The 18,184-nt window shown below is 50.0% G+C and overlaps 1 protein-coding gene and 1 long non-coding RNA gene across 4 annotated transcripts in view; both read left to right on the plus strand.

The window, feature by feature from the left end:
* Positions 1-1,765: 1,765 nt before the first annotated feature.
* On the plus strand, positions 1,766-8,436 carry LOC130143855 (uncharacterized). The gene is made up of 2 exons (XR_008819897.1): positions 1,766-5,871; positions 6,376-8,436. It is a non-coding gene; the product is annotated as an uncharacterized LOC130143855 (long non-coding RNA).
* Positions 8,437-10,329: 1,893 nt separating this feature from the next.
* Positions 10,330-18,184, plus strand: part of ABCA5 (ATP binding cassette subfamily A member 5) — a 34,717-nt gene continuing 26,862 nt past the window's right edge. The window contains exons 1-7 of one of the 3 annotated variants that reach the window (XM_056337026.1): positions 10,330-10,427; positions 13,140-13,251; positions 13,928-14,041; positions 14,775-14,979; positions 16,101-16,259; positions 16,464-16,561; positions 17,231-17,460. In XM_056337026.1, coding sequence (XP_056193001.1) covers positions 13,937-14,041; positions 14,775-14,979; positions 16,101-16,259; positions 16,464-16,561; positions 17,231-17,460 — 797 coding nt within the window. In that variant the 5' untranslated portion in view covers positions 10,330-10,427; positions 13,140-13,251; positions 13,928-13,936. Of the gene's footprint in view, positions 10,457-10,799; positions 13,045-13,139; positions 13,252-13,927; positions 14,042-14,774; positions 14,980-16,100; positions 16,260-16,463; positions 16,562-17,230; positions 17,461-18,184 lie in introns of those variants that run through there. The other 2 variants (XM_056337008.1, XM_056337017.1) reach the window with 2 other exon arrangements.

The raw sequence follows: 18,184 nt of genomic DNA on the forward strand, positions 1-18,184 counted from the left end.
TCAGTTCACGAGAGCAGCTGCTGAAGCAGAACAGCAGAATCTCTTTGCAAATGGTTATGTGCCTAAAGGTTGCGGGGTGATGCACCGGGGCCAGCAAGGTGCCTTACGTGAGCCTATGTCTCCCAACATGTATTAAGTAAATTTTTTAGGAACGCTACTTTAATCATCTTGTGTCAATGAGTAGTGCCCTGCCGTGTGCATCCCTGTGCGGTGATGTTTTAGGAGGTAAATTATTGAGTAGTGCATGGTGTGAAATGCAGCTGTCCTGCAAAGCGCCTGGGAGAGAGCAGCTGGGAGGGGAGGGAGTTACTGCTAGGGGCAATCCGTAGGTCTGAACAAAGGGATCTGATTTCTACATCTGGGTCTGGCCATAACTATTTCTCCAGTACTTACTCTCTGTATATAGTAATTTGACTTTTATACATGTTACGGTTTGTTTATCCCTCCTTCTAGCTTGCTCCTTCATTGCTAAGAAACGAATTTGCTGTGGAGAAATTGGACCAGCGTGTTGTGGTTTCAGGACGCTACTGACAAATCTCCTCTCTGCATTGGTAAACAGGAGATTTGCCCCGCAATATGTATTTGTTTTAGGCACGACTTCATTTCCAGCATTTGCTTTGATCGGGGCGCTTGGAAGGCGAGCCGTGTCATGTGGTGGGTTTGTCCAGTAAAAATACAATTAGAGGCTTCAGTTTCAGTGTTTGCACGAACGCTCGCTTGTGGATAATCGACAGCCCAAAAATTAATCCCAGATCTCTGTCCACAAACAAAGTTAGCTCGAGGGGTGCAGCTTCGCAGAGTTGTCCTCTTCACTCTTGCATGACCGTTGTCAGAGTTTATATATTGCAATTTCTTACATCTCAGTGGGGAGGGATATGTTTTCCCCTGCTTCATATCCCATCACTAAGAATTGTTTGGAAAATTCAGATGCCAGTCACGTGTGGTTTATAACTGTTGTAACCACAGATGGTGTGAAAGAGAAGGAAAACTGGTGTCCAAAACACCTCCGGTACCTTCTTTTACATCCTTGAACACTAAAACCAGGTTCTGGGACTCAAATCACAGGTTTCCCAACAGGTCATGCACTGTGAAGGTGTCGTAGCTATTGCTCTGAAGCTGTTGTGTTTTTTGGATGACAACGCTGTGCAGGGACGGACAGAAGTCACGGTGCCTGGGAAATGGGATCTTCCAAACCGATACGCTTTGCAAATGAAGAAGTCGAGCAGAGCAGAGGAGCTTGGTGAGCCAACATCGATGGAGCAGGAGGTGGGACGGGCTCCAGCAGAACCTCTGCAGGGGGACCTGGCAGCTGGTTTGGTTTCCTTCCGTTCCGGTTCGTGGTTTTGATGGATTATTCTGCTTCCAGCCATCACCTCCCTTCGTGGGAATGGGAGCTGTGGAGAAAGAAGGATAATTGTGGGGCAAACGTAACGAGGGTTTGGCTTGGTCTGTCCTGTGAGAGGGTGTAACGATGGCTTTTAGCGACACCAGGCAGGGCAGTGGTATTTTCAAGCGTGATCCCATCCCCTGGACAGTATCTCATGAAATTTCTTGTCATTTTTCAGCTGAGGCAGTGGTCAGCCTCCATAGGGAAGCAGAGGAGATGGCCAGCCATTTCCGTAATGCTCCCCAGGTGCTGTGGCCTCACACTGCCAAGCTGAAAAGGAAAAATAGTGGGAATAAGCACACTGAAGGCTCTGCCTGCTATGGGGCAGGCAGGGCAGGGCAGGGCTCTGCCGCAGGAGGTGGAGAGAGTGTAGGAAGTTCTCCAGGAGAAGACGGACCAGCTGGAAAAAGGGATGCCCCCGACGGGGTGTCTGGGGAAGAGGCTTGAAGAAAAGCCAAAGCAAACAGTGGGTGCAGATGCTGGGGAGGAGAATGCAGCTTGACAGGAGAGGAGGTGGGAAACAATGAGCTGTCCAGAGCACGAGCCGCTTCTGGGAGCAGAGACCATCTGCTCTTCACCAGCCTGAATGGTGCCGAGCCGCATCCCACATTCCTTTGTTCCCCAGTTTAAAGGGAATTGCAGGCTGCCAGTGCTGAAAGCCAAACACAGACCCTGAGAGTTCAGCCACATCTTACCTTTTGTCTGAATTTCCTCCGTCTCCTTCTCCTGAAGCATCTTCTCTTGCAGCCATTAGCTTGTAGCACATTTTTACACCTCAGAGTCCCGAGTAGGTGGATGAAAAGCCCAGGAGGATGTTGCACTTAGCAGAAATTAAACAAACTGTGCACGCAAGGTGGGATAGTTGGGAAAGTCTCTGTGTGGCTTTAGCCAGATAGCTAGGGAATTCAGAGAGGATAAAGTGACCCTAGAAGTATATGCAGCACGTAAAAGTGGCAGAGGCGAATAAATAAAAACTACTTTCAAGTCAGTAACCTACTAATAAGTCTTAGAGTCGTAAATCTGGCTAGATAATAATGATGGGTTGAGCCCGCTCTGCCAGGAGGGGCGAGGGTGCTGTGAGTGGCTGTTAACCTAAAGCAGGGGGACAGAGATGGAGCGGAGAGCTGTGACATGTGAGAGCCAGATAGAGTTTTTAAATATTATTTTTTTTAATGTAGGGTTAATGCACGGATGAACTAAAGCAGCTTCATACCTCTGGAAATCATTTACTTGGCAGCTGGGGGGAAAGGTATTTTTCTATGGCATGTCTTCCATTGCATGGCCCTCCTGGGCAGTCGTGCTCTTGGAAATGGTTTTGTCTCTTGTAAAAAAGCCTGACATTTTACCAGACACATTTTGTGTGATCACTTTTTTGTAGTGTTGCTGGACACAGATGTCCACACTCGACACATGCCTTGTACAGAGGAAGCTGCCATCAGAGGGGGCCCCCCTCTGTCACACATTAAGGGTGGCACGACAGAGGCAGAGCTAAGTGTTGTGGCTGCTTTTTCCTTGGCTGCTGGTGTGGCTTTTAGTGCTGCAAAAACACTGGTTGTTCTTTTACTGTTTGCATTTCCTCCTATCTGTACTCCATTCATATACGTTATGTATAGAATAGATTCTCTGTTTACTTCAGTGAAGTAATGGACCAAAATGCATCCTTTGGGCATCTTGTGAGCACTCGGTTCAGTTGTCAGTCCCAGGCCTTTTGTGCTTTGCTAGATTTGCAGTGCTGGCTCTGGGTGCTTCCCGCACCAGAAGGTGTACGTACACTGGGTACACTGGGGGTATGTACACCCCCAGCCTGACGCCGTGCCATAGGCTCCGCACTCAGCGCCCTGCGGCTGCACAGCTCTGCTGGGGGAAGCGGGATGATTAAACATCTTTCAGGGTCACATCCATCACCTTTAGTCTCCACGGTGGTAAGATTTGCAGGTCACTCACCAGGCGCTGTTTGAATGCCCAGTGGCTTCATCCCAAAGACAGGAGCAATAAAGGAAATTCAGGCTTTTCTAAACTCTGCCCAGCCGCCGGTACCCAAGCCCTTGCATTGGGATGGGTAAAACACCGCATCCGAGAGCATTTTAAAGGACTTCATCAAGGTTCGTCTAAAATCGAGGCACTTTTAAGCTGCATTAAATAAACGCCAGCCAGCTGGGCTCTGTCTGGGGAGTGCTCCTGCTCCTTCCCAGGCAGGCAGCAGTGGGGGCAGGACCCCGACGAGCCCGGAGCTGGAGCCGCCAGCCCCACGCAGGGACGCCGGTGGGTTGCTGTTGGCTGGGTGTAGATGCAGGTGCAACCTCTGGCCCCATGGATGTCCGTCCCTGCACGTCACCTGCCCTTGCTGCCTGGCTCACATAGGAGTTTAAGTTTGGGTTGTGTGGGGTTTTTGCCTTGTGGCACTGCTCTGTGCTTTGAACTTTGTTTCTTGCTGGTTTTCCCCGACTCCTTCGTTCTGCTGTTGTTTTGTGTTGGGTTTTTTTTTCAGCAAAATGAGTTGCAGGCTCGTTCAACAGCGCTATTAAGGGTTCAGCCGTAACCAGCTCATTGCTCAGGATTACCCCGGCTGCAATCCCGTGCCTGCACATGCTCCTGTGCGGGGGCTTTCTGCGGGAGCATGGCTGCAGCGGGGGTCCCGGCTCCCCCACAGGGGCTGAGCACCGGGGGGGTCCGAGGGCTTCCCACAGGCAGGCTCCTCGCTGCCAGACCAGACCTGCCCGTGAGCAATCCGGGGTAGGGATGGTCTTTATCACTTACCCACCACTATGTGTGTGGGTTTTTTTGTCGAGGTGGTGTATTAAACCTTTATTATATTTATGTAACTCCTGGGGTAATATGGTCTGAATTTAATTACTGGAGCCAGTTTTCTTTCTGAATGCATCTGAAGAGCTTGTCAAAAGCCTGTGGTTAAGTCTTTTGCGCTCATGTTTAACGCGATACAAATGTGGATGGCTTGGTGTAAACACGTGCACCAGGGCTCTTGGACACTGAGGGCGAAGGCGGCCGTGAGCCCCGTGTCGCTTTGCGGGGGCTTTGCCTCTGCACGGCAGCTCTGTCGGCAAAGCCCTGCATCGAATGTGGGCGCCCCGTGATTTTTGGCTATGGATGCAATACTGCACCGTGTCCCAGCCAGGTTTGGTAGGAGACCACCTGGAAACACCCGGTACAGAGCATGCAAGGCAAGGAGAAGCCCAGATATTCAGGGCTGGAAGCTGGTGCCTCTCCGGCAGCCAGGGAGAGGAAGGAGGAGGAGGAATCCACTGCAAAAATGTTCTCAAACATGGTTGAATGGGGGTGAGCAGCTCCAAAAGTGAGATTCTGAGAAAAGCGGTGCTAAATAATGACAGGTAGCAGCCTCTGTCTGAAGGGATATTTTTACTGGGCCGGCAGCAGGAAGCATAATTTTCTTTAAATGACATGTATATCTAGACCATGCTGTAATACAAAGCCAGCCAGGGCGGCGCTTTTCTAAAGTGGGAAATTACATTTCGTAATGCGTACAGCACATTCAGTGGGCAGGGAATGCAGCTGGGGGTCAGCAAGTGTTTGCCGGCCGCTGGATCCAGGGATGCTGCCGCACACCAGGGCAGCGCAGATGAAAAATACCTGTTTTCTGCCATGTCCCCATCAGCAATGGGGCACGTTTCCCCCTCCGAACTCTGTAGATTTAAAATAGGCATTTGGGTTCTTTTTTTCTACAAACATGAGGTATCATTCGTGGCCAGAATGAACATATATTTGTACTGATGTGGCTGTAATTATAGTATTCTATATATGTTGTGTACAATAGATGTATTATCCTTGTACCCCTGGCACTGCTGTTGTTAAGAGGCTATTGATGCTTCAGTTACAAAACTTGTTTTTTCCAGAGGTTTCTAAGTTTCCATAAAAGTCTATTCTGGGCTGAAACTCTGTGCCAAGTCTTAGGCCAAGATTGAAAATTCTTTTCTGAAATTTTATTTTGAGCCAGTTTGAGTGTTGTTACAGAAGGTGCATAAGGGCACAGAGTAAATTTTTTGTCTTGCGTACTATGAGCAACTCTGACTTCTAAAGAATTTGTTTTGCATAACCATTCTGGAGATGCAAAATGCTGCCATCCCCAGCAGGGATTTAACCCCTGTTCTTTATACACGAGTATAAAGTGCCATTGGTATTGGCCTGTACTTGGTATTTGTGCCCTGCTTCTGAGTGTCAGGGAGGTTTTTGGTGGCAAAGAGCTCCTGGCTTTGGCACCAGCGGAGCACCCTCCTCAGCTGGGTGCAGCTGCAGGCTTTGGGCAGCAAGTGCTGAAGGAAGTTGGGTTTTGCACGGTTTATTTTAGTCTCCTTCTAGCCCACAGAAAGAGGCAGGTCTCTAAATTAGGTGGTCTGAATTACTTTTGAAGGGCTTCCCTGGCAGAGAATCCAGGCTCTAGCATTAGATGATGCAAATACATCACCCTTGTGCTTATATACAGGTTTATCGATGCAAACACATCATTTCTAGTAAGTATGGAATGTATCTCCTCTCTAAAGCCTGTTCTGTCTTCTTGCAAGCCATAGCCTCTGCTCCGGAGGGTGGAATAATTGCTTCCAGAAAAAGCTACCTAGTTTCTGAGAATGGGCTTAACTGTTGGTGGCAACTTCTCTGATTAATTAAACCTTAAAAAAAATCCAGAGAAGCCTGCTTTTTTAACAGCTTTATTTTGCTTCAATCTGGATGAAACCACAGCAGGTGAAAGAAGCCGGGAAGCAGCAGCGGTTCCTGCTTGGTCCATGCTCTGCTGGGCACCCCTGATGCTCCTAATGATGAACTGTGCTGCATGCTGCCTTACAGCTGAACAAAACTCACCGTAATGAAAAAAGGCACAAGCACATTACTGTGGTTTTGTTCTCCCCACCTGTGTTCTGCTGAAGTGCTGGGCACTCAGGAAATGGTGTCTCCAAATAGAAGCAGGACACAATGGGGAACTCATTTTTTTCACCTGTAATTTGTTCTGCCCGGCACAGTCTCTAGTAACGATCCCTGGAAGAAAGGAAAGAGCAGTTCTTCAATGCAGACAGACCCTCAGCGGAGAGGAGGCAGGCTGCTGGCACGAGGCTGAAAACCTGCTGTCAGCGCTGGGCTTCAAGGGAATCACAACCTGGGAGGACTTGCAGGCACTGGTTTGGATGCAGGAGGACCGGGGTGTTGGGGGAGAGCATCTGTGCCCTCTGAGTGCATGATGAGGATATCTATGATTTACAAGTCTAAATGCTGTTTCTTTTTTTTTATTTCTGCTTTCTGGAAAGCAAAAGAGCTCTTAGATGCCAAAGGAAGAGTGTGCCAAGGACTCCCAGCGTCAGTCGCCCCTTGGTGGTGGTCACTCGGTCCGCCTGTGACAGCGATGAGCCCGAGGTCAGGAGAGCACCTGCAGCACAGAAACAGCATGGCCAGTGCCCGAGCCAGCTGTTTGCGTGAGAAAAATGCATATAAACAGTAACAAGGAGTGGGCCAGGAGCAGGACTCAAGTCAGTTAATAAGGAGATGCTAAGTCCAAAGGAAAATGTAAAATAATTTCTGTATTTGAATCTGAGCAATTTATGTGGTGAGCCTCTGGTTCTCAGAGGGCTCTGCAAAGCTCTGATAAAAAGAGAAACAGTGAAAGCGCAGCTGCTTACCTGAAGCTTCTGCATCGCTGGACAAAATCATTCCAACATTCCTGGGCTTTTTGCAAACTCTCTGCAGAATGGCAAGAGCAATCGGAGCAGGCGCGTTCTTTCCAGCTGAGACACAAAAGCCGCAGGGGACAGAAGGGCCACATCCACCTAACTGAAATCTGAGAATAATGTTCCAGCTCTGGCCATCGATTTGTTGTCTCGCTACTGAACTTGTGCTCCCCTCTCAACACAGCACAAGAAAGGACGGGCAGAACCTTCCATCCTTTGTATGTTGATGGCAAGGAACAGGCTGCTGTGCTGCAGGCATCTCCTACCCGCTGTGCTCCATGGCCAGGCGTCGCGGGGTTCGCCGTCCTTTCACCAGCAGGATGAGCAGGGATGCTACCGGAGAATTTGGAAATGTCCTTGGCACTTTTAATGCTTACTTTTTTTTCTTTTTACTTTTTTAATGCTTACTGTTTTTTCTTTTTACTTTTGAAAGGCTGAGTCACTACCTACTCAACAAAAGGAAATTGAGTTGATCATGTTTCCTTTCTGAAACACGATGGATTAGTGCATTACAACTGCAGCGCAATGAACTGCGTTTCCATAATATCCTGTTGACAGAACTCCTTAGGTGAGCACCTGTGCACAACTTTCTTTTTTCAAAGAAATACTTCTGTCAGGAGATCCTTTAAAAAGAAAGTGGAAGGAACGGCCATCCACATCAGGCAGGGAAGAAGTGCCATTCCACATGTGCCGCTGTGGTTTCAGAGCTCATGATGCGACACGGAGTCCATCAGCCCAAAGTGATGAGAACTGGAAAAAAATCCCACTGCTTCAGCATGAGCTGTCAGTCATTTAGGTACAGAAAACAAACTGGAGGCTTACTGGCATAAGCACCAGCAAAATGGGGAGTTCAGATGTTTGAATTCCTTAAAGTGTTGAATTCTATATTCCAAACTCAAGCGCTGCTTGCTTGCCTACGCAGAGCAGAAACAGGGTGCTAAGGAGAGCTGGGGACCGGGCAGTCCTGGCGCTGGGTCGCCTCCGTAGGTGCTGCGTACCTGGAAAGCGAGGGCAGCCCCCACGCCCCCGGCACAGGGAGGTGGTGGGGTGCTGCCCTGCAGCTCAAGGACAAATTTTGCCATGGTCTGGATGTCCTCAGCCCGTATCGCCAGCAGCCGCTTGGGGTTGGACTGGGACCAGCACATCACCCCCCTGATCTCCGTGCACATTTTTTAAGTATAAACAGAGACCACCACAAACATCAAAGTGCCCAGAATTCGGCTTCTGTTCCATTTAATGCTGGATGGATCAAGCCAAGAAGTGTTGGGTGGGTTGGGTTGGTTTTTTTGGAAGCTCAAGTTATGCCATTTTATTTACTCAGTCTTCATTAGGCTAAACTAAAGGGCATTATTTAATTCAGTACTTTTATCTAATGCTTGTTGTCAAGGGGGAAACTACTGAAAAAAGGAAGTTTCCAGTTACGGGTTGAAGCAAGCCTTCCTGCTGGCTCTTTGTTTTTCCCTAAAGGAAGTGCTAGCACAAAGGTTGGGTGGGATTTGACCATTTTCTGTATGTGAAGGATCTGAAGAAGCCTGGCCCCACCGATGCTGGGCCGCCCGTTCTTGGGGGTCACCTGGTGGAAGCAGCCTCCCCCCCAAAAGTCCAACCCAAACCTCCCTCCTGAAACCTCCCCTGCAAAAATCTGCCCCCCAGAGCCCCCTCCCCAAAACCTTGCCCCACAATCCCTTCCCCTGAAATCCACACCCCCAAACCACCCCCCCAAACCCTCCCCCTCCAAACCCTTTCCCCCCACTCCCCCACACCACCCCCCCCCGAGCCTCGCCATACCGGCCCACGGGATTTCTGCTGCTGGGGGCCACCGGTCCCCGCTCCAGGGCTGGGGCTCGGCTCTGGGCATCTCCAGACAGGAGATCTTCGCTGGGGTGAGGTGTGAAGGCAGAGGCTCCTGCAGGGCCACCACGCCTGCCCCTGCTGGCCCTGCTCCCACTGCTGGGCTTTGAGACCCTTTTCTTCTTGTCTGGATGAGGACAGAGTCTCCTGATTCAGTTTTCCAAGGAAAAATGTAGAGTCCATCACGCTGCTACCGAGTTGCACCGAGGCACCCGTGGTGCTCGTGTGATGCTTGTGCAGCTCCTCAGGTGCACAAAACCAGCTCCAACAAGGCATTTCCAGTGCTGTTGCCTGGAGCTGCTGAGCTCCTCCTGGAGCCGCTGGTCCTGGGGGAGCGCCGGGAGCTGCCCGCTTCCCTCCCTTCCGCTGCAGCGCTCCAGATGTTCCCACCACCTCTGGGCTTCATCCTGTGCTCAGCCTTTCCCAGCAACTTGCAGGAGGCGTTGAGGAAAACAAGCGGCTTGTGCTCACAGGGATGGGAAGAGGATCATTAAGATTTTGGTGATTTGATTTTTTTTTTTTAATCAATTAAGCTTTGAGTGCATCCCGCTCGTCAGCAAAAAGTGAGGCTGGGGCTGGTGAGGGGCCTGGCCAGGGGGTGACCGAGCGGGAAACGTCACGCGGTGTCGAGCCACTGAGGCAGGGATGCAACAGGCGGAGATGACAGGAGTTCATCGTTGGTATTCAAGGCAGCATTTTCAATGCCTTAATTATATTTTGGGTAATGGCATAAAATACCGGCAGCCGCCTGGATGCCAGCGGGAACTGGCAGCGCTGGGTGCGTCCAGGCGGCTCCCACCCAGGCGTAAATCCCTGTGCCTACCTCCAGCCCCTTCCTCTGGGCATTGGCTGGGAGGTGGGGGGTCCCTGGGAGAGGGGGGGTCCTCAGGGGGGTGTCCCAGGGAGTTGGGGGTCCCTGGGAATTGGGGGTTCTTTGGAGGAGGGGAGCGGAGGTCCCTGGGATGGTGGGGTTCCTGGGAGAGGGGGTGTTTCTGAGGAGGGGTCCCTGGGAGGGGGGGGGGCCTTGGGGGGGGGGGGGGCTTGGGGGTGATCATTGGGAGAGAGGACGGTGGTCCTTGGAAGGGTGGGGGTCCTCGGGTGGGTTTCGGAGAGGGGTGTCATTGGGGGTGGGGGTTCCGGTAGAGGAGTGTCATCGCGATGGGAGGGGGCTCCCCGGACGGGGGTGCCATTTGTGGGGGGTTCCCGGGAGGGGGGTCGCCGGGAGAGGGGTCCCGGCGCTGCGGTGCGGCCCGGCCCGGGGGCGGGGGGGCTGCGCGGCGTGGGGTGCGCTCCGCCCGGGGCGGTGCAGCGCGGCCCCGGCCCTGCGCCCGGCGGGCAGCGGCGCAGCGCAGCGGCGGGGGCGGCGGGGGGCTCCGGCGGGCGGGGCGGGGCGCGGGGGCGGCCCCCCGGTGCGGACGGGAAGGGGAAGGCCGAGGCCGGCGGAGGAAGAGGAGGAGCCGTGCCGCACCTGCCGGGCGCGGCGGGCCGAGCGGCTGGTCCCGGTGAGGGTGCCGCGGCCGGGCGGGCGGTGGTGCGGGGCCGCCGCGGGAGGGCGGGCAGCCGGGGGAGGCCGGGCCCGCGCTGCCGTTGCCGGTTGCGGGAGCGCCCGGCAGCGAGGGGCTTCGGGGAGCGGGGCCGGCGCCTGCGTGCGGACCCGCAGTGGGGCCGGGTGCGGGGAGCGGCGCGGGGTGCGGAGCCCCAGTGGGGCCGGGTGCGGGAGCGGGACCGAGTGCGGAGCCGCCGGGGGCCGGGCCGGCTGGGGGGAGCCGTGCTGGATGCGGAGCCCCGGCGGGGCCGGGTGCGGGGGCTGGTGGGGAGAGCGGTGCGGGGTGCGGAGCCCCCGGCGGGCGGGCGGATGCGGGGAGCCGTGCTGGATGCGGAGCCCCAGCGGGGCCGGGTGCGGAGCGCGGTGCGGAGCCGGGGCAGCCCTGGTGCGGCCCCGCAGCCCCAGCCCGCAGGGAGCCGCTCTGCAGCTGCCGGGCTCCGTGGTGCCGGAGCCGCAGCCGCTTCCCTCGGGATCCAGATGGGGAGGAAGATTCCGCCCGTTTTTAAAAACGCATAAATAACCCATTTCGCTTAAATAATTGAAGAGCAGTAAAAAGCACATCAGTGTTTAAGTATCATCTACGTTGCCGTCGCCTTGCAGCAAGATCAGTAATTTTATTTTCTTATCTTTCTGCAGGTGGTGTTCACTAAGTTGTTGGCTTTTTTTTTTTTTATTCTCTTAAGCCACAGCTCATTTAGCTGAGGTGTGCACACACGCACACCCGCGCCTTGTTCACGCACACGCACACATGCACATACACCACCACCACCACCCCCCCACCCCCCCTTGTTTATTTGTTTGCTTTTAGCTTATGAAGCAAGGGCTGCCGGGCATACAGCACCAAATCACAGCAGCTTAAATCCCTTAAAGCCCGGCCAGGCTGATGCCTGGGGAAGCGAGGGAAGCCTCGAGTAGGGTCTGATCTTTATCCCCCCGTAAGGACCGCCAGCATCTCTGATCCGGAACTGAAGTACGAACCAAATAATCTCCTTGGGATTGCTTGGGCTGAGGTGCCAGCAAGTGTTTCAGCCACTTCTGTCAGTACGAGACCATAAACAAGGGGCGACATTGAGGGAGGCTTTTGCAGGTTCAGAGTATTTGCGTTTTTCTCCGGTATTTATTCAGATAAATGTCTTGGCAGCTTCTTTTTCTGTTCAACCTATGTGTTTGTTTTCCTCCTCTGGAGTTCCTAGGAGGGTTTGGGTTTGTCAGTGTTCAAGTGATGCTTCAACGTTCTTAATTTTGTGTTCTGCAGCTTCATTAGCTTACGCAGAGATGGCAGGTGTAATATCAAGAAATCAATTAACGTTCTTAAAACAACCCCTCCTCCAACCTGTCTGACGTAAATTAAAGCATGGGGGCATTCCAGGGAAGATTGGAAGAGTTACTGGTTTGTTTGGGTTTTTTAATAAATGGATAGAAAATAATTAAAAAAACAGTAAGTGGCATTAGAAGTTGAATCCTATTAAATCTCTGCCAGTTTTTTGGATTTTATTAGGATGGAGCAGTGTGACTGGGGGAGGGTTTGGCTTTGGTGCAGCCGTGTAGCATTCGGTGGGGACCATGGTGGAGCTTGTCCTCTCCAAAGGACTTTGAATCTGCTTCTGAAAGCAAAGGGTGGGAGTCTGGGCACATAACAGGGCATGCTGTGAGCATAGGGCAGAAGCACATTATTTTTTATGACCTGTAAGCAACAGCTGCTGCTCTTCATTATTTTTAAAACATTCTGCTGTCATTTTGAAACATTTCTTGCTCGAAAATATCCAGAGGAGTTGGATGCAATTTTCCTGCAAGAGTTAGTTATTAGCATAGGGTGATGTTTAAGCAGTTCGTGTGGGGTGGTCTGGGGTTTTTTTGAGCAAAACGGGGTTGTTATTTGGGGGGGAGGAAGCCGGACTAGATGATCTCCAGAGGTCCCTTCCAACCCCAACCGTTCTGTGATTCTGGGATGTTTGAAGTCGATTCAGTGGGACGTTATCAAAGCGCTGCAGGTGGGATCTCTTCCCAAGGCTCGGCTTCCCGGGATGTGCAGCTGTGTCCCGCACAGGTCCTCGTGCTGCCTGTGCCTGCTGGGGTCACTGCCCCGTGGGGGACCCCAGCACCCACAGCAGAGGAGGCCGTGAGCAGTGGGATCGGGATGTGTCGCTTGCAGAGCCTTCCCCCTCCTCTCCTCCCTCCTGCGCTCGGAGGAATGCAGGCTCTGGGAGAGCTCTCTGTAAAGCAGTTTGTGCATTTGAAGTTCTTCAAACTCAGCTCATAGCAGCGGTGCTGACATTCAAGCAACCTCATGTATTTCATTAGATGATGTCTGCACTCCCAAAATAGATTTCTATATTAAAATACAGCTGGGAAGGAAGCTTGAGCCATGTGTTGTCTAACAGATAACAGAGAAACCAGGTCCTGCCGCAGAGCTGTGCTGAACACGCAGCACCAAAAACATCAGTCCGCTTTCTGAACAAGCGTTGGCAGCTGTAAAACCAGAAATAGGGATGTGTTCTTAAAATCCGCACTGTGTTTTGTTGGAAACGCTGGGCAATGGCTCGGTCGGTCACGGCATGAAGGTGTTGCTGGAGGTGGGACGGGGCCGGAGCAGCTGGGGAGCTGCAGCAGCCCACGCTGGTTCTGCTGGCCCTGCTGAGCTGCTCACGGTTGTATTTCACCTTCACAGGTGAGAAAACAGAGATGTAGATGGACCAGTGACTCCAAACCTCCAGCAGCAAAGTGGTGGCAACGCTGGGGATAGAAACGTGGTGGTTCCCCAGCCTGCCATCCCTCACCAGGTACGTCCCGGTGGAGTTGGATGCTGTCTCTTGGAAGAGCGTTTCAAAATCTTTTTTTTTTTTTATTTTTTCCCCAAATATTATCTTCAGCACTACTGTGCTGTACGGTTGGCCTAATGAAAAAGTGGGGAAAAAAAATTAAAAGGAAAGTATGTAGTGTTGGATCTGCTCCCAAATGGAAAGGCGTTACTCATGGTAAATTGAACAGTTTGCCTGGGGTGAGGTGGCTCTTGCTTTCAGATGCATCGATCTGGCTGGCTGCCCTGAGCCCATGGGACATGGGACGCTGGAGCTGTGCTCCGAGATAAATACTTTGCTTTGTAATTCATGTGTAGCAAAATGAAAATAAGCCCAGGTTAGCTCAAGTCTTAGCACAAATGCTGATCCTGCTTCTGGGTGGAGGATTGCATCCCGAGGCCTCTCCCAGCCAGTTTTCCCAGCTCTCTCGTTGTGAACAAGTGCAACCAATTTCTTCATGTAGCAGGCATCTGGCATATATACAGGAAGGCATTGAAAATATGAAAAAGTGAAAGTGAAATATCTATCTGAAAATACAAAAATATGAGGTACTGAATGCTGCAAATGCCTGGCTTCTGCTTTTTGAATTATTTTGTCATTTAATACAGATTTGGGTTTTGTTTGTAGGTTGTTTTTTTTTTTTTTCTTTTTTAATTAGCCTGGAAAAATGGCACCAGCTGCTCCAAGAGAAGCAGGAGTATGGAGGCAAACCAGAGCTCTCTTGTTCAAGAACTGTCTTATTAAGTGTAGGACTAAAAAAAGCAGCGTTCAGGTAAGCGGAGTGCGTGTTCACTGCTGCCTTCGTACCCGCAGTTATTCTGCGTTTACCAGTAGCTCCTGAGTTAGAGGCAATGCTCAGTTCTGTTACCATCTTTCTGAAGTTTCACGATCTGCTCTAATTTTGGGTTGAAATAAGCTTTTTCAGAAGATATTTTGTGATCCTTTGGCTGAAAATGTGTTGTCATGCATAAGGCATTGTCCAGAAAATACCCTGGAATTAATACTGCAGCCTTAGCGCGCTTCTAAAACCCAGTTAGTTGTGCCCATAACTGAGCAGTGTGGTGGGATTAGACCTCTCCAAAAGATTTTTATCTTTCCTAACAGTTCAGCCCTGTGCATAGGTGATGTGTGTGATGCTTTAAGATGAATTGTGGCGTGAAGAAGAGATAGTACAGTGCTTGGCTAGACTGGTTTAATGCTTCATGGTTTGTGTTTTGCTACTTTCCAAAGAGCATGAAGTTGCTGATTTTTTTTAAAGCGTGTAGAATCATCCCTTTGTACCTTAAAACAGCTTCTTAGGTTACCGATGAATGCGATTAAAATCCTGCTTCAGTGCCAGAGAAGGATTTGGCATTAAAATTGCTGTTGCATTGAAAACGTTCAGGGAACTTTACAGTCAAGTAATGAAACTCACGGTCCCTCCCTTAAGCTTCGTGTAACTAAGGTAAACTTTGTTTCTACGACTGCTCTTTGAAATTTTCATATTTCTTACTTTCCTTGTACAGGAGGTCCTTTTCCCACTCTTTTTCCTGTTTTGGCTGATTCTGATGAGCATGATGCATCCGCACAGGAAATACGGCGAGCTCGGCAACTCCAACCTCGGCACCCTGGATACCTCCATGCTGGTGAATTTTGTCATCGGATACACGCCGCCCACCCGAATGGCACGAGAAATCATGAAGAAAGTGGCTTTTGATAACTTTGAAGATGGTATTCACACCCTAAGAATTTTCTTGTTCTCGCTGTGTCTCACGCTGTGGCTTGTGTTGGAAGGGGGAGCTCGCTGTTGCTGCTGCTGGTAGAAAAAAAACGTTTATTTTCCATTGCAGATAAAAGAAAAGACTGTGAAGGCTTTCTTTTGGTTTTGGTTTTGGTTTTTTTTTTTTGCTTGGCTGGCAAATGTTTTGGCACTACCATCTTAAAATGATTCCCATTCTTCTGTCACAGCCAAGAAGTGTTACGTGGCTGCAGGAAAGGTTTTGGGAGGACCCAGAGTACAAACAGCCCCTGAGCAGCTCTGGGCTAATTAGTACTTGTCCTGTGGCATCCTGGGGCAAATCCAGGAGATGATGCTATCCCGCAGATAATTCAGGTTGTGTTTTCTATCCTGTTGTTCTTATCAAAACAACATCTTAGAATTTTTAAAATGCTGATTCCCATTAACACCGTGTCACCTTTTCTTTTGAAAGCAATTTTTTTTGTTGGTTTAAACTGCTTTGCCTACACAGCTTACATATCTAGCAGGAACTTACCTCTCCATAACCTGATGTATTTTTAGTTTGGTGTCTTTGGTTCTCCTCCTTGTGGTATGCATGCCTCAAAGGTACCGTGGGGAAACAGGCAGCCCAGCATCTGCCTTTTCCCTATGGGTGCCTTCAGCTACTTTGAGCAAACAATTCTGCTTTCTGCCTGTGCAGCCCATTTGCCTCCCATCCTCTGCTGAAGTTGGTGGAGAAATACCATGTTTTCATGTATTTAGCCCTTTGCAGCAGTTAATCTGCACTTCTTGAAAAGTGCTGGTGCTGGAGGATAATCTCTTGGGTGGCTGGCAGAGGATTGGGGCACAGAAGCTGTTGGAGCAGCAAAAAATCGGGGGAGGGAAAAGAAGACCTGGGGGTAAATTTGAATTACCCACCCTGCAGCTGAACAACACTCCTGCAGGTTTCTGTTCAGGAGAATAGTTCCTTCACTGGGACAAAAATATAACTGTACGTATCTCAAAAACAGAATGAATCGTTAATGATTAACGTGATGCTTCCTTAAACAGTCACAGTTTTTCTTCCTGCTGTGCTGATACCGAAATCAACATGAGAATTTCTTCTATCTCACAGGCATCATCACGGAGGAGTATTTAAGCGAGGAGGAGCTGCAAGAGGCTAGTGCTTCTAAATCCTCAAAATTTGTGGGCGTCGTGTTCAACGATGCCATGTCCTACCAGCTGAGGTTTCACAATTCCATCGCTATGTCTTCCATTTACACGGAATCGAGAGGTAAATGTGCGTGTTCTCGTATTGCTCTGTAAGGGGATAAACTGAAACATCATTCCCTCTTGTTCTTTTTTGGCCTGGTGTTGCCTGTATTGGTTTATGCGGGTTATTTCCATCATTTCTGAGGGATGGCCTCAGGCTGAGCCATCTTTGCACTGGGGATAAGACGGCTTTTTGCACTGTAAAACGCCTGCCTTTATTCTGCAGCCAGTTGCTCCAACCTGCAGAAAGGATGCGAGTCGGTAACATACTGGAGCTCAGGGTTTACAGCTCTGCAAGCCTGCATCGATGCTGCAATCATACAGGTAAACCTGAAAAAAATAACAAAACCAAGGAAGTTCAAATCCGTGGACTGCCTTAGGCTCTGTTTTTCTCATGTTGTCTATTAATTCTGTAAAATGCCATATGAAAAATTATCTTGAGTCTGATGGGGAGGCAGGATATTTCATGTGTTTTCCCGTATTTCATACAAAAGTGTTCTTCTGTGTTGAATAATGCAGGCATTTGTCTTCATTTACATCCAAATGAGCCTGAACCGTACATCGCAGCAGTCTTTCAAACACAAAGGCTTGACAGTGCTCACCCCAAAATGTTATTTAAGATGCTGTACCAAAAGGGGCTGCAGAATTTGCCTTACTGCTTTGGTGTCGGCGTTCGTCAGCAGTGCCTTTCTCCCTGTTTCTTTCCCGTCACTCTGCTCGTGACAGGAGGGGGTCTGTTTTTCAGGTGCTAGGAATTGCAAAATTATTAATTTTATCTCCAGATGTTCAGGTGTTCTCCAATTCCTGTGCTTTTGGCCTGGGATTTGGGGCCAGGAAGGTTTCGGGGTCTCCCCCTGGCAGTGGGGATGGAGGCTGGGCTGGGTGCGGGGCGATGCGCTGGCCGGGGGGGGCTAAGCCGGGGTCGCTGCTGCTGGGTGGGATGAGGCACTAAAATCCGAGATGATGCAGAAATACCTCTTCCCTTCCTTTCAGCTGAAGACGAATCAGTCGGTTTGGGAACAGCTTGAATTGACAAGAGCAGTGGTTATGGGAGAGGCTGCGGTGGTGGAAATAGATAATTTTCCTCGTGCGATTATTTTAATTTACCTAGTGATCGCTTTCTCGCCATTTGGATATTATTTGGCAATTCATATTGTGGCGGAAAAGGAGAGGAAGTTGAAGGAATTCTTAAAAATATTGGGACTTCATGACACTGCCTTTTGGTATGTGAGTGTTTGTTTTAACCTGTTGTTTATAAAAGAAATATAAAATGTGTAAAGGAATAATACAAAATAACACTTTCTAGGAAAATTCCCCTGTCCTGTCCTCCTTTTTTTAAATTGTTTTCAGTCTGATGAACTGAAACCCACCCAGAAGTGAGATACTGTGTAAAATCTAACAGGTGCTTGCAGTATCGTGAAAATAGGAATATTTTAATAAGTAATACCAGAGTAATGCTGTTGCATTTGTGCACGTAAAGTTATGCCAGAGTTAGAGGGATTAAATGTGACAACGTGTGAGATTTTTATGTCGTTCGGTTTTTACTGCTTTTAAATATTTTTGGCTCAATGCCTCCTCGCCGGGAGGCTCAGCAGGTCACCTGGGGTCTCTCTCCAGGGCTTAGCAGCAGTTTCCCCGACACATAATGAGATGAATCTAGCTTGATAATTTTAATGTGACGGAGCAGTCTGAGCAACAGGTTTTAATGTGTTTCCTTACCGTGATGGAAAAGGTCCTGTGCAATGTAACGGGATGGGTTTTTTTTCCAGATGAGAGGATGTAGTAATCTGAAATCATTGATAGTTGTGGAGATAAAAACGGGTTTCGCTTTGCCCTTCGCCTCAGCGGCCAGCAGCGTTTTAGCATCTTTCCCTGCTGCAGGGTACCAGCCAGCTGGGCTTGTCTGGGTTACTTTTTTCCTGGTTGCTTTTGTTTTATTTCTGCGCC

The sequence above is a fragment of the Falco biarmicus genome, chromosome 1, assembly GCF_023638135.1.
Source record: "Falco biarmicus isolate bFalBia1 chromosome 1, bFalBia1.pri, whole genome shotgun sequence".
Classification (NCBI taxonomy): domain Eukaryota; kingdom Metazoa; phylum Chordata; class Aves; order Falconiformes; family Falconidae; genus Falco; species Falco biarmicus.